Genomic DNA, 13,517 nt, shown 5'->3' with positions numbered 1-13,517 from the left:
CTGTTCCATACACGAACAGAGAACAGAGGACTCCCATGCGCATTCTTCCACATAAGACAGGTCAAGCCCCAAGGCAGACTGATGTAACTGGGGCAGAGTTCATCATGTGCCCAGGGAGTGGCCGGCTGTGGATCCGCTGCCACCCCTGTGCCCTGAGACAGACCATCCTGCCTTGTCACATGCAAGGCTCCATCATCACTTCTCCACGATGTGCGTCCTTGGGGGCATCCTGTCACTTTCCAGGGTCCCATTTTCTACCCTCCCTGGAGAAGAATGTTCTTATGGGGGCCCTACAGACGTTTCTCTGAGCACTCCATTACCAACAGCGCCAACTCCTGGGAGTCCACGAGAAGGGAGCAGAGTGGGGATGGGGTGCTGCCACCTGCATGCCACACCCTTAAGCCCAATTTCTGGGGGGGGGGGGGGAGGACTCCTCAGTGAAGCCTCTGCCAACCTCCCCGATACCCTACATTTATCACGGACATTAAAACAAAAGCGGCAGGAGAAGACAATTAAGATTAATAGCCCGCGCTGTCGATTGAGAATCACAAGGGAGAAGTAATTAGATTTTACAGGAGACACCGTTCTCTAAAACAAGCCTCACAGCATGGGGGTCCCCGATCCTGAGAGCCTTCGGTGATGTCTTTTTGTAATGGCTTTCCTGGTGACATTCTCCCAGAGCTCCGTCATTAATGCCAGTCACTGATGGCGTCTGAAAGTGGCGTGTTCCTCATTGAGATTCATCAGATCTGCCATTTCTTTACTGTCCCGCCCCTGCAGACAGACCTCCCATCACCACGGAGCTAGGCCAGTACCTTTTTACCCAAACCAGCCTCCCGGGGCCCCACACACAGGAGTTGGGGAATTGGAGGCATAATGAGAAAGGATAAGCGGTGAGCCGAAGCCCCCCTGCGAGGACCCTTTCTTCCGGGCCGGGGAATTCTCTGCAGGCTGCCTCCTTTCTTTGCAAGAGCGGCTCAAGGAGAGGCCCCCATTCTCCCCGCCACCTGACCCACCGCCAGCAGCGTCCACCGTTGCTCCTAGCTGGCCCCCTCCTCAACCGTACGCAGCTGTCCCCCGCGCACAGACTCGGGGGGCCTGATCACCGACCCAAGAGGGGACCCCGCGGCCTGCGGTGCCTCTGCGCGCTGGTCAGCCCACCCTTCTCAAAAGTCGCAGCCCCAGTGACGCTCGCCTTGTGGAGTCCACCCGCGAGGCAGACAACCACTGGCAGCACAGTGAAGGCCGAAACTGGGGCTGAAGCGCCACCTAGTGCGCGAGACATGTTCCCACGAGGTCTCCCCTATGTATGGCAATATTCATGAATAGGGAGCCTAGGTCTGGGGCCGGGAGAATGCGGGAGGGTCGGATCCGCGAAAGCATGCTAAAGGAGAGATTCAAGACTCAAACGGGGCTGCGGAGGCAGATCTCTGTGTGCCTTGTAGTCTCTAGTGACTGTCCCACGTGCATCCCTCTGAAAGCTCAGGGCCTGAAGACCTCAATAATTAATAGTAGAAATTAAAATAGCCTATTCAGTAACCACCAAGATACTGTGCATTGAACACTTGCTCCCTTGGCCGCGGTCGCAAAAGTGGGGGCTCCTCCTCTGCCAGATCTAGCCTCCTGGGCGGGGTCACTGGGCTGGGGCTGAATGGGTGTGTGCGGGGGGCGGAGACTTGATGCAATTAGAAGAAGAAATGTTGGGACGCAGGATTCACCCACCCGCAGGCCGAGACGAAACGTATATAAGGCCGTGTGCCCGGAGCCGCCCCGCCGTCGGAGGAGCAGCGCTGCGCGCCCCGCGCCCCAAGCGCCCTGTTGTTTTGTGGGCTGTGCCTGCCCTGCGCCTGCAACTCGAGTCCCCGACGCATCGCAGTCTCCGCGCCACCTTTGTAACCGCCTTCACGACCCCGAGGTACCATGGCGAGAAAGTGGAACGGGAGTATGGTGGCCCGAGCCTTGGTCCTGGCCACTCTGTGGCTGGTCGTGTCTGGGCGTCCCCTAGTCCAGCAATCGCAGTCTGTGTCAGATGAAGATCCGCTCTATCTCTACGGCTGGGGCAAGGTTACCCGCCTGCAATACCTGTACTCCGCTGGTCCCTACGTCTCCAACTGCTTCCTACGCATCCGGAGCGACGGCTCAGTGGACTGCGAGGAGGACCAGAGCGAACGAAGTGAGTACCATCCAGCGCGTCCCCTCGGGTCCCTTAGGACCCAGGAGCACGTGGGTGTGTGTCACCGGGGCCTTAACATCCTCCAACCCCTGACTTCCAGACTGGAGGTGAGGAAGGGCGATGCGGTGCGGCCCCACCGCACCCACGTGTTGCTGGGTCCTGGTAACTTCTTCCTTCTCTTGCTCGCAGATTTGTTGGAGTTCCGCGCGGTCGCTCTGAAGACGATCGCCATCAAGGACGTCAGCAGCGTGCGGTACCTCTGCATGAGCGCGGACGGCAAGATCTACGGGCTGGTGAGTGTTCCTCCACGCGGCGGCGGGGTGCTCGGGGCCGCGCTGGGTCCCTATTTGTCTTTGTTTTTGTTTTTCACCTCCTGCTCAGGTCCAAAAGGAACGTCGAGGGCAAGGTACCAATGACAGTGGGGCTAATGTTACTCTTGTCCGCCCTGCATAAAGTGATGGAGGGTTCCCGGCTGGAGCGGGGGAACAGGGAGGCCAGCGGCGCTGCTAAGCCTCGCGAAGGCCTGGCTGGCTGCTGAGTCCTATTCAGCTTTCGGCTCCTTTGATACTGAAGAGGAAAACCCACCTCTGCCCTTTTCACCTTTTCATCTCCAGACTTTACGTGTGTGGTCCTCGATTTCCTCCCTCTCCCTCAAGTAAAAAAAGAAAGAAAGAAAGAAAGAAAGAAAGAAAGAAAGAAAGAAAGAAAGAAAGAAAGAAAGAAAGAAAGAAAGAAAGAAAGAAAGAAAGAAAGAAAGAAAGAAAGAAAGAAAAGAAAAGAAAAAAGAAGAGGAAAAAGGAAAAAAAAGGAAGGAAATGTCTTTTCAATCAATTTCTATGTCCTAGGTACATCACGGTGTTGTGTAAAAATTAGATACTTTAGAAAACCCCCAAGATTCTCACCAGCTTGGAACCTGGAGGAGCGGGGTGAGGAGCGCTAGCTAGGTTCGCTGCAACCCCTGGAATCGGGAGTATGTAGGCTAGTGCTCTGTAGGAATAGAGTTCCGAGAAGCCTTCAGCCCCTACCTCAGGCAGTCCCTGTGGAGGCTGTGTGAGGTCCCTCGGCTGACGCCTCCCATCTAGCCCCGGGCTTCTGGGAGAAGCTGGGGTAGAAAGAAGTTCTCCTCGTGGGAAAGGATGGCTTACCGGACTCAACGTGTTCGTTGTTTTGTTTCTTTAAGAATCTCAACATTGTTTGTGGCTCTTATGTCGATTTATCCACCTGAAACGTTCAGAAAAGAGAGAGAGAGAGAGAGAGAGAGAGAGAGAGAGAGAGAGAGAGAGAGAGAGAGAGAGGCGGGGGGAAGAAAGAAAGGAAGGAAGGAAGAAAGAAAGAAAGAAAGAAAGAAAGAAAGAAAGAAAGAAAGAAAGAAAGAAAGAAAGAAAGAAAGAAAGAAAGAAAGAGAGAAAGAAAGAAAGGGTTCTGTAGAGAAAGGAAGGGCTGCCTAGGAGCCTGTTTACCAAGGGGGGTCCGCAGCCCGGCTGAAAGCCAACAGACCCCAGCCGGGCCCTGGCCCGAGCAAACCTCCTGCTGGTGTCTTCCTGAAGTCTTTATTTGTGACGAAGGTATTGGGCAGGGGTCTGATCCCCATTCTGCACTAATGTAAATAGTGTAGGAAAGCCCATGGGAGCTATGCCCCCGCCCATTTCCAGTGCCGCCCTGGATCTGGTGGGCATAAGTCATCACAACTCTCCTTTTTAAAAATAGAAACCCCATAATCCATTGTTGCTATATGAAAAAAAGGGGTGACCAGTTGTCCATATGAATACTCCAAGAGAATTCATGTAAACTGTGTTTATCAACAGTTCACATTTTTCAGGGAACATGGCCCCAATTGCCTGGTGGCTCTGTCCTAGTGCCTTCAGCCAGGGCAGGAATTAGCCTGTTATCAGAGCCTTATCTGCCCAAAGTCTTCCACCTGCAGTTCAGTGACCTCTGTATGCACAGCCTGTGTTTATTGAGCCATGTAGGCTCCCCAAGGGGATGTGGCCCCAGTCTGGGCCCAGACTGCCACTGGTACCTCAAGCCTGGGACTAGGAATATTCTGGCACTGGGCATCAGGATCAGGGACAGCTTCCTACAGCACTCATTTCCGGCCACCCATAGAGTATGGGTTTGGTTTATCTGCAGGGAGCTGTGGATTATCGGGCAGATCCTGGCCAGCTGCTTGTGAGGGGGCTTCTTTTCTCACAAGGGTAGGAGACTCAACCACCTCAGCATTAGAAAGGTCAGGACAGGAAGGATCTCTTTTATCCCCAGTCCCACGCAAGGCTGCAGTTACTACCCAGAAAATGTAATCTGACTGGGGCAGAGTCTTGGAAAGCCAAATGGTCAGATTTTAACATCACTAGTTAAAAGCCTGGAAGACTTGCACGATGCCAGATTCTGCATGCATAGTGCTCAGCCTAAGGTTGGGGTGGATAATTGGCACAATCCAACCTTCTGGAAGTGGAGGCAGGAGAATTGCTGAGAGGTAAAGGCCACAGAGTGAGACCCTGTCTCAGAAAACACGACTGGGCTGGGGAACTAAGTTGGTGGAGTGGTTTGTCTAGTGTGCTCAAAGCCTTGGGTTCAACTGAGCACTGCATAACCCCAGCTCAGCGGGACTCATCTGTCATCCCAGCACTTGGGAGGTGGAGGCAGGAGGATCAGGAGTTCAAAGTCAGCATGGTCTGGGAGGTATCTGTTTCAAAATGAAAATCCAGGCCTGACATGGTTATAGATGTCTTTAATCCCTGCACTTGGGTGACAGAGGCAGGTGGATCTTTGAGTTCTAGGCCAGCCTGGGCTACATATGGTAAGAATCTGTCTCAAGAGAAAGTTGCTGGATACTTCTGGGATGAGCTAACAGACAACCTCATGGAGCCCAGGCTGGTCTTGAGTTCTGGATTTCGAGCGCAGCCATGCCTGAATTTCTGTGTGCTTAAAGGCAGTTGGTAGAAGAGCACACTGCTGGTTACCATGGGGACGGGCTCTGTGGTGCTTGCTCATGCGCACAGCCTCTTGTTTCTTTCTCCAAAGATTCGATACTCGGAGGAAGACTGTACCTTCAGGGAGGAGATGGACTGTTTGGGCTACAACCAGTACAGATCTATGAAGCACCACCTCCATATTATCTTCATCAATGCCAAGCCCAGAGAACAGCTCCAGGACCAGAAACCCTCTAACTTTATCCCTGTGTTTCACCGGTCCTTCTTTGAAACCGGGGACCAGCTGAAGTCTAAAATGTTCCCTCTGCCCCTGGAGAGTGACAGCATGGATCCGTTCCGGATGGTGGAAGATGTAGACCACCTAGTGAAGAGTCCCAGCTTCCAGAAATGATGGGGTTCCAACAGGTTGGAGAAAGCCCCAACATCCCGTGAACTTCTTCCCCTTAGGAAGCTGTACATATTCTAAGTCTCACGTGGATCCTGTCGTGTTAGTGGCTAGACTTGATCATGAACCTAAGTTGACAACCTGCCTGGCTGCCATCCGAGCCCCACTCACTGCCTTGGGAGGCTGCTGACTTGTGCCTGGGTCACTCCAGTTCTGTTCGAATGCCTCCACTGATGGGGAACTGGCTCCTCTGAAACATTCTTAGTTTTGAGCCAAATCTGTGACTTGGATAGTTTTAGCCAGGCAGCCAGAAGATATGAAGTCAGGTAACAAAATTCGTGCATAGAAAGTGGGCTCTGAAGTGTATGTTCCCTACATGGATCTCATGGGATCTTAGTTTGCCCCACTCCCCGCCCCCTCACCCCCTCAAGTGTCTCCTGGCCAGAATTAATGAGGTTACAAACTTGGAACAAAAGGCAGCCTAGAAAACCTTGGGAGCCTCGCAGGAAGGTTTTAGGGTTAAGAATTGCAGCTGACTACGAAACTTCCCTTCCTTCACCTGTAAATAGACGTGACCCTTAGCTGTGTGCATACCTGTGCTGCCACTTGTGCCCCAGGAGCTTGTCTTGGTCCTGTGACTCCAGATTTCCAGGGCTTGGATCTGCTCCTCAGACCCTTCCCAGAGTTCACCGGGGCTCTCCAACCCCAGAACAGGTAGCTTACGAGCCATCCAGTTGTGTCCCCGGCTCCTGGCTCTTAGCCCTGCTCACCAAACATTGTGAACCAACGCATCTGCTGCCTGTGTCAACCTGTGCCCTCTCATTTACAAACAAGCAACAAGATTAGGAAGCCCCAAATTCTGCAGTGGCAGCAGGGAAGCTGTGGAGTCCTTTCCCGGCGCTTACGTGGCAGTGTGATATTTATAAGTAATTTATTGTGTGTGCGTCTTCTATTTTCTTACTTTATTTATGCCCCAGATCATATTTATGTACATGACTTGTTTTCTACATTAAAAAGGAGTTGGTTTGTATCAAAAGTTATTTGTTCTCCAAGTGGGGTGCAGAGAGCAGGCACAGGAGGGGGCCGCACGGATGTCAGGGGCTTAAAGGGGGCCTGGTGCCTTCGTTGACAATGGGTGCCTTCCTTTCTAGCTGCTAGGACCTCTCATATCCAACCTCCAGATGAGGCCAAGTAGAGACAGTCACTTAAGTCAGAAAGCCCACCCACCACACACACCCTTCTCTGGGTCTTTCTAGGACAAGACTTCTCTATTATACAGCTCTGGCTGTCTTCGAACCCTAAGTAGACCGAGCTGGCCTCAAACTCAGAGATCTGTCTGCCTTTGACTCCTTAGTGCTGGGATTAGTGGCATGCACCACCAGGCCCGGGTGTCACTTAAAGACAGTCTCTACGTCCAGCATCAAGTGCAGAGGGAACCTAGCTTCATGCCTATGTCCTGATGTCTGTCCAGGCTGCCTCATTGGGGAAGTCAAAGCTTGCTTAAACTTTTTGGCAAATTCCTCTGCCATGTAGCAACCAAGTCTTTACCATGGGGCTAGCTAGCTATCTGCTGCCTACCTCCCCACACCCACACCCCCACCCCAGAAGCAAGGCAGGCTGGGAACGCAAGCCTGATTGACGCTGGTGCTGTGGTCAGATAGAACCAGGAAGCAGTGGTGGGTGACGGGGACAGGTCGATGTGGCCATGTGCCTCAGCTGGTGGCTTCAAGAACAATGACTGTTGAGTCTTCTGATTGAGGAGGGGCAGGAGCAGGGTGGCTCTGAGGGGACAACGGAGGGTCTTTGCTTTGTGAGAGGAGCAGAGGGGAGTGTCTTCCCCACGGGAAACAGAGCTCAGACTTTAGCCTTTTACCTCTTTTGAATTAGGAACTGACTCTGGAAAAAGCTTCCAAGGACCAGAAAAGGAGAAAGAGGGTGGGGGTGGGGAGAGGCGGAGTGGCCCCGGGAATTGGAGCCAGAGATGGAAATGGACCTGTCCTGTGACACTGCTGAGGTTTGTATTTTGTCCTGGTCCCCATTTCCTGCCAGACAGCTCCTGAAGTCCTGGGAGTCTCAGAGAAGACGCGTCTTTTGGTATGCTAATGGTCTTGCTGAGCTGGAATCCTCTACTCTGGGTGAGCGCCACCTTCCCTGACTTCAGGGAGGCCGGAAGAACTGACGTTGGACTGGCCTAAAATGCCAAAGCTGGCTATCTGACCCACCATACCTATTCCACAACGTTTCCATTAGCTCCTGGGAGCCTCTGAACGAGCAGCTCAGGTGGCACACACGAGGTCTGGGAAACAGAGCCTTCTCCACACACCCTGACTGCCGGCCTCTGCCCTCCAGTGCCCTTCACAGTCAGAGCCCGGTCTAATCCCAGCCCTTGGGGGGCAGGTTCCGGCAGATCTCTGAGTTTGAGTCCAGCCTGCTCTACATAATGAGTTCCAGAACAGCCAGAGACCCTGCCTCAAAACCAGAACAAGACAAAACAAACACCAGTCTGCTGATTAATATAGCAAATTAGTGGAAACCCAGGAAGAGGGGTTTTAGATGGGCACCGGAACTTGTAATCAGCGGGACCAAAGCCTGGGAGGACTTCTGAGCCGGGGCTGGCAAGTCACACCAGCAGGCTCTGTTGGTGCTGCCTCGGGCAGGCATGGCAGAACCCAGGTGTGGAGGAGGTGAGAGGCCCGGAAGGGATCTGCACTGTAAACAGATAGTAGGGAAAACTGAAGGTATACCTTTTCTCATTCCCGGACTCCCCTCCCCCACAGCAAAGACCACGTTGAAAGGGATGTTGCTGGGGGCGGGGCTCTGCCAGGTTGTAAGTAATCACATCACATGCTGTGTCTTTTTTGTGCTATTTTGTTTTTTGTTTTGCTTTTTTGAGACAGGATTTCTGTGTGTAGACTGTCCAGGCTGTCCTGGAACTTGCTCTGTAGACCAGGCTGGCGTCAAAATCACAGAGATTTGCCTGCCTCTGTCACCCAAGTGCTGGGGTTAAAGATGTGCTCGCTCTGCCACTCCGGACACTTGATGCTCTTTTATGGCCTGTTCTTCACAGAGGTTTTCCTCATCTGCTTTTTTTTTTTTTTGGTTTTTTTTTTTTTGGTTTTTTTGAGACAGGGTTTCTCTGTGTAGCCCTGGCTGTCCTGGAACTCACTCTGTAGACCAGGCTGGCCTCGAACTCAGAAATCCACCTGCCTCTGCCTCCCAAGTGCTAGGATTACAGGCGTGCGCCACCACCGCCTGGCTCCTCATCTGCTTTTGCTTTAAGGGATTACATCACTGCAGGGCAAGGATTCCTGCTGTGTATGCTCATACTTGTGATTTCGTGTTTATTGTTTTCTGAGACAGGGTCTTCTGCCTCAGTTTCCTATGTGCCAGCAGGTAATTTTGTATCATTCCTTCCCTCCCTCCCAGAGTCCTCCCTACTTTACTCTTGCTTTCTGCCCCAGCCCTCCCACAGTGCTCCCACTGAAGACAGTGTGAACCACAGGACAGGCTCTGCAGATAGGGACACGTGGGCTGTGTTTGGTGTCCACCTTGATAAAACAGCAGTAAAAAAAAATAGTTTTAAAGTCTTTTTTGAGGGAGTGGGATGGAAAGTGACTTATGGTCTCACTCTGTAACCCAAGCTGATCTGGAACCTGCTGTGTAGCAGAGAACTGGCTGCAATGCTGCCTCATTCTCCCAAGATGGGATTATCTGAGGCATTGTGTCCAGATTTAGACTCCTTTCCCCCCAAAAACTGATTCATTTACTTTTATGTATATGGGTGTTTTGCCCGCAACAGAGGATATATACACGGTGCCCTTGGAAGTGGGAAGTGGGCATCAGATCCCCAGAGTCACAGATGGTTGAACCTGGGTCCCCTGCAAGAGCAGCATGTCCTTAATCACTACATCATGTCTCCAGTTCGTGGACGGGTTAAAGTTGATGCTAGCGATGAGAGCCAGGGCCTTGGCCAACGGCTGGGGATCTCGTCAGACGGGGTCTGCTTCAGGCTGGCGTCCAGCTCTCTGACCTTCTGCTTCAACCAAAGCACTGGAACGATAGCTAGAAGTGTCTACCCAGCTGCAGGAAATGTGCTCTGTAGAGAGTGAGTTCTATTGTCACATGCTGGATACTGTATGATGTCGTATGCTGCACTCCGTATGCTGCTGTTAGTTTGGTGAGGAGGTAATGTTTTATGTCTAAACAGAAAAAACAAAAATCTCAGGGCTGCAGGGAGGGCTCATCAGATAAGAGCATCAGTTGCTTTTGCAGGACCCAGGTTCCATTCCCGCTGGCCACACAGCAGGTCACAACAGCCTGGAGCTCCAGTTCTAGGGCACCCGAGACCTCTGGCCTCCATGAACACCTGCACACATGTACAGGCACACACACATACATGCAATTTATTTTTAAAAAATCTAATACATAGATAATTTTGTGGTGGTGCTATAGAATCAACCCTCACACCAGGACCTCACACACAGTAATAGGCAAGAGCTTTGCCCCTGAGCTACAGTGTCCACCCAACAGAGCAATATCTGTATCTGTCAGCAATACCAAGGTAAGTATTGTAGGCTGTGAGCAAGTGTATAGTATTGTCATCTCTGTCAAAGGCCTGAGGGAGAAAACACTCAGTACCCACATGTACAAGTCTGTCTACAAATACCTGAAAAAAACAAAAACAGAACAAAACCCAATGCAGACAGAGAGGTGAGGTGTGGGGTGGTTTTGGAGATAGGGCTTCACTGTGCAGCTCTGACTCTCCTGGAACTCCCTTGTGTAGACCAGGCTGGCCTTGAACTCAGGGAGATCCTCTTGTCTCTGCCTCCTGAATGCTAGGATTATCGACATGTGCCACCTCGTCTGCAGATGTGTAGGGTTTTAATGCTATTCTCTGGGCTGGAGATGGGACCCAGAGCTTCACAAGCCTATATGCGCTCATCGCTGAGCTGCGCGTTCCGGCTCCTGTCCCAGGCTTGCCCTCTTTGTGCCTGCCTCCCGGACGATGTTGCAACGCTGCCCGCCCTGCATCCGCTGCCCACCCCTGGTTTCTCGCTCCATGTGGAGCAGCATGGTGAGACTTGCAGTTGATCCAGGAAGTGTGAGTGGCCTCCTTCACGGTGTCCCAGAGGCTCAAGGCTGGCTCCTCATGATGGCTGCTCAGCGTCGCGGTTACACGAGCCTCATGTGAATTCTATTTCCGGTTTCCTCCTGCTCCTTTAGGATCTCTTCCTCTCCTCTTATGACCTCCTGTCTATGACACACTGACATATACACGCATATAAATACATAAATATTTTTTATTTATGTGTGTTGCAAGCAGGAAGATCAGGTCAGATCAGCTGTCCATGAAAGAATGAACACAAACATGTGTGCCATAGCCGCCACCCAGTGCAAAGGGCATTGCCAAAAGAAGGCACAAGATACAGAGCAGTCAGGGATGGGGCGCACAGGTGGGCCACGGCCGAGCGAGCGAAAGGCTCCGGGTTCCGTCAGAGCATCTTAAAGAAAGGAAGGAGAAAAGGAAGGAAGGAAGGAAGGAAGAAAGAAAGAAAGAAAAATGAAAGAAAAAGAAAATGAACAAAAGAAACAGGAAGTAGTTGCCTCAGGATGAGAGAGGTGGAAGAAGCCAGTGAGCCAGCTCAGCAGCTAAAAGCACCGCCTGCTCTTCTAGAGGTCATGAGTTCAATTCCCAGCAACCACATGGTAGCTCACAACCATCTACGGGGATCTGATGCCCTCTTCAGACAGGCAGATATGTGTGCAGCAGAGTACTCATACATTAAATAAATACAATTTTAAAAAAGAAAGAAAGAAACCTTTAAAGAGAGAGAGAGAAGAATTCTTTTTCTATAACCATCTTTTTTTCTTCCAAAACTCTTTAAAAAGGAGCTGGGGAAGGAATAAACTAGAAATCATCATGTAAGAGATTCGGGGCAACAAGAGGGCTCACTGAGTAAGGGGCTTGCCACCAAGCCAGATGACTGAGTTCTGTCCCTGGATCCCTCAGGGTAGAAAGAGAACTAACCCCTAAAAGTTGGCCTCTGACTTCCACATATGTGTATGTGCACAAAATAGACTATAAAAAACGAAACCAGACTCAGAAAGGCAAACATTATGTATTCTCTTTCATACACAAAATCCAGATTTGAATCCGTGTGTGTGGAGGGCGGAGAGACTGCTCAGCGCTTAAGGTCACTGGTTGCTCTTGAGCGGGGGTGGGGGTTGGGGGGGTCTGGGGGGGTTGGGGGGTGGGGTTGGTTCCCAGCACCTGCCTGGTGACTGGTAACTGTAACTCCAGTTCTAGGTGGATCTGACACCCCCTTCTGGCCTCCCCAGGCACTGCATGCATGTGGTGCACACACACACACACACACACACACACACACACACACACACACACAGGCAAAACAGTCACACACATAATTACACTTTTTTAAATAAGAAAAAATATTTATGTATTTATATGCATGTATATGTCAGAGTGTCATAGACAGGAGGTCATAAGAGGAGAGGAAGAGATCCTAAAGGAGCAGGAGGAAACCGGAAATAGAATTCACTTGACCTGGAGAAAAAGGCGAGGGCTGGGGAGATGGCTGATGCCGGCCTTTTTTAGGGGTTAAAGCATTTGTCTGAGTCATGAAGACTGGCCTCAGTTCCTCTGTCATGGGTAAGTATGGCAACTCCAGCCTCTGAAGACAGAGACAGAGGCTCCCCAGAGCAAGCCAGGTAGGGAGGCCGTGCATATAGGTGAGCTCTGGGTTTAAGTGAGACACCGCCTCAAAGAATTAAGTGGAAACTGTTGGAGGTTCCCAGCACCAGCCTCAGGTCTCCACATCCATGTGTACACACATGTGCGCGAACACACACACACACACACACACACACATACCCACACACATACACACTTAAATATAAAAATTCCCTCAATGACAGTACTCAGAAGGCAGAGGGAGGTGGTAATAAGTTTGAAATTAGCCTGATCTATATAGAGACTGCCTAAAAAAAAAAAAAAAAAAATCCTGGTGTGGTGGCACATGGCTTTAATTCTAGTACCAGGGATGCAGATGAAGAGGCAGGAGGATGTCTGTGACTTTGAGGCCTGTCTGGTCTACTCAGTGATACTACTAGGATAGCTAGGACTATCCTGATAGTGAAACCCTGACTCAGAAAATGAAAAAACAAAAAGTTAAAGGGGTAGTAACTACGATGACCCAGGGTTTTCTGGGTAGGTCCGCGAGGACACAGGCTTCAAGAGCCAGGCCTGCCCACCTTGACTTCAGGGGCTGACACTGCCACCTCTTACCCCTTCATAAGATTTTGTTCTGACAGTGCTAGCGGACATTAAAAAGATCTGACCTCTTATGTACCCGGTTCAGGAAGGTGGAGGACCAGAGAGGCCCAGGGGTTTGTGTGCCTCCTGTGGTCTGGTGTCACATATTAGGCAGGGTGAGGAAGGGGGCAGCACAGCCTGCAGTGACCAGCACAGCACGGGCCAGTCTAGACATCTTGGGGATACTGACATACCCTGAGCTGAGGGAACCCCACCCAGCGTGTCTGTTGGCTGAGTGTCTAGCTGTGGCGGCCCAGGAATCTCAGGGTGGGTCCTAAGTGACACCGGCCAAGTCCTCTAGTTCTAAGAGTAAAGCACTTAGAGTCGTGGCTAGCGGCAGAAAGAAAGAAATGAGGCTGAAGATTTTTGCGGGGAAACCCCGATGGGCAGCGCCGCGGAGCTTCGAAGCGCAAGCGCGCCTCCTAGTGGTCGTTCACGGAACTCGCTGCGCGAATCTGGTGTGCAGGATCTGCCGGCTCGTCCAGAAATGTCCCCTGCGGAACGGGCGTGGGCTCAGAACCTGCAAGCTGTAAGGTGTCGCGATGCAGGTCCAATGGGTGCATGACACGCTGGGCCCTTAGTGCAGTTTGATCTGCGGGTGGCTACTGCTTCTACTCGCCTAAAGCTGCAGACAATGCCTAGGAAACAAGAGGTTCTCGGAAGGCTCTACTATATAACCAGAGCCCACAACAGCTA

General features: G+C 51.5%; 1 protein-coding gene across 1 annotated transcript; it reads left to right on the top strand.

The window, feature by feature from the left end:
* Positions 1–1,920: 1,920 nt before the first annotated feature.
* Positions 1,921–5,494, top strand: Fgf19 (fibroblast growth factor 19). The gene is made up of 3 exons (XM_052194422.1): positions 1,921–2,173; positions 2,363–2,466; positions 5,195–5,494. The coding sequence occupies exons 1-3, from the start codon at positions 1,921–1,923 to the stop codon at positions 5,492–5,494; spliced, it is 657 nt and encodes a 218-aa protein (XP_052050382.1).
* Positions 5,495–13,517: the final 8,023 nt, after the last annotated feature.

Source organism: Apodemus sylvaticus, chromosome 1 (genome assembly GCF_947179515.1).
Source record: "Apodemus sylvaticus chromosome 1, mApoSyl1.1, whole genome shotgun sequence".
In the NCBI taxonomy this organism is placed as follows: domain Eukaryota; kingdom Metazoa; phylum Chordata; class Mammalia; order Rodentia; family Muridae; genus Apodemus; species Apodemus sylvaticus.
Note: the sequence above shows the minus strand (reverse complement) of the source record. Positions and strands in the feature narration are given on the sequence as shown.

Bases quoted from the DNA above. Each gene is read 5' to 3' on its own strand.
- Fgf19 (XM_052194422.1), top strand. From the start codon at position 1,921: ATGGCGAGAAAGTGGAACGGGAGTATGGTGGCCCGAGCCTTGGTCCTG. The intron at 2,174-2,362 runs GTGAGTACCATC...TCTTGCTCGCAG, and splicing joins GGAGGACCAGAGCGAACGAA to ATTTGTTGGAGTTCCGCGCG. The intron at 2,467-5,194 runs GTGAGTGTTCCT...CTTTCTCCAAAG, and splicing joins ACGGCAAGATCTACGGGCTG to ATTCGATACTCGGAGGAAGA.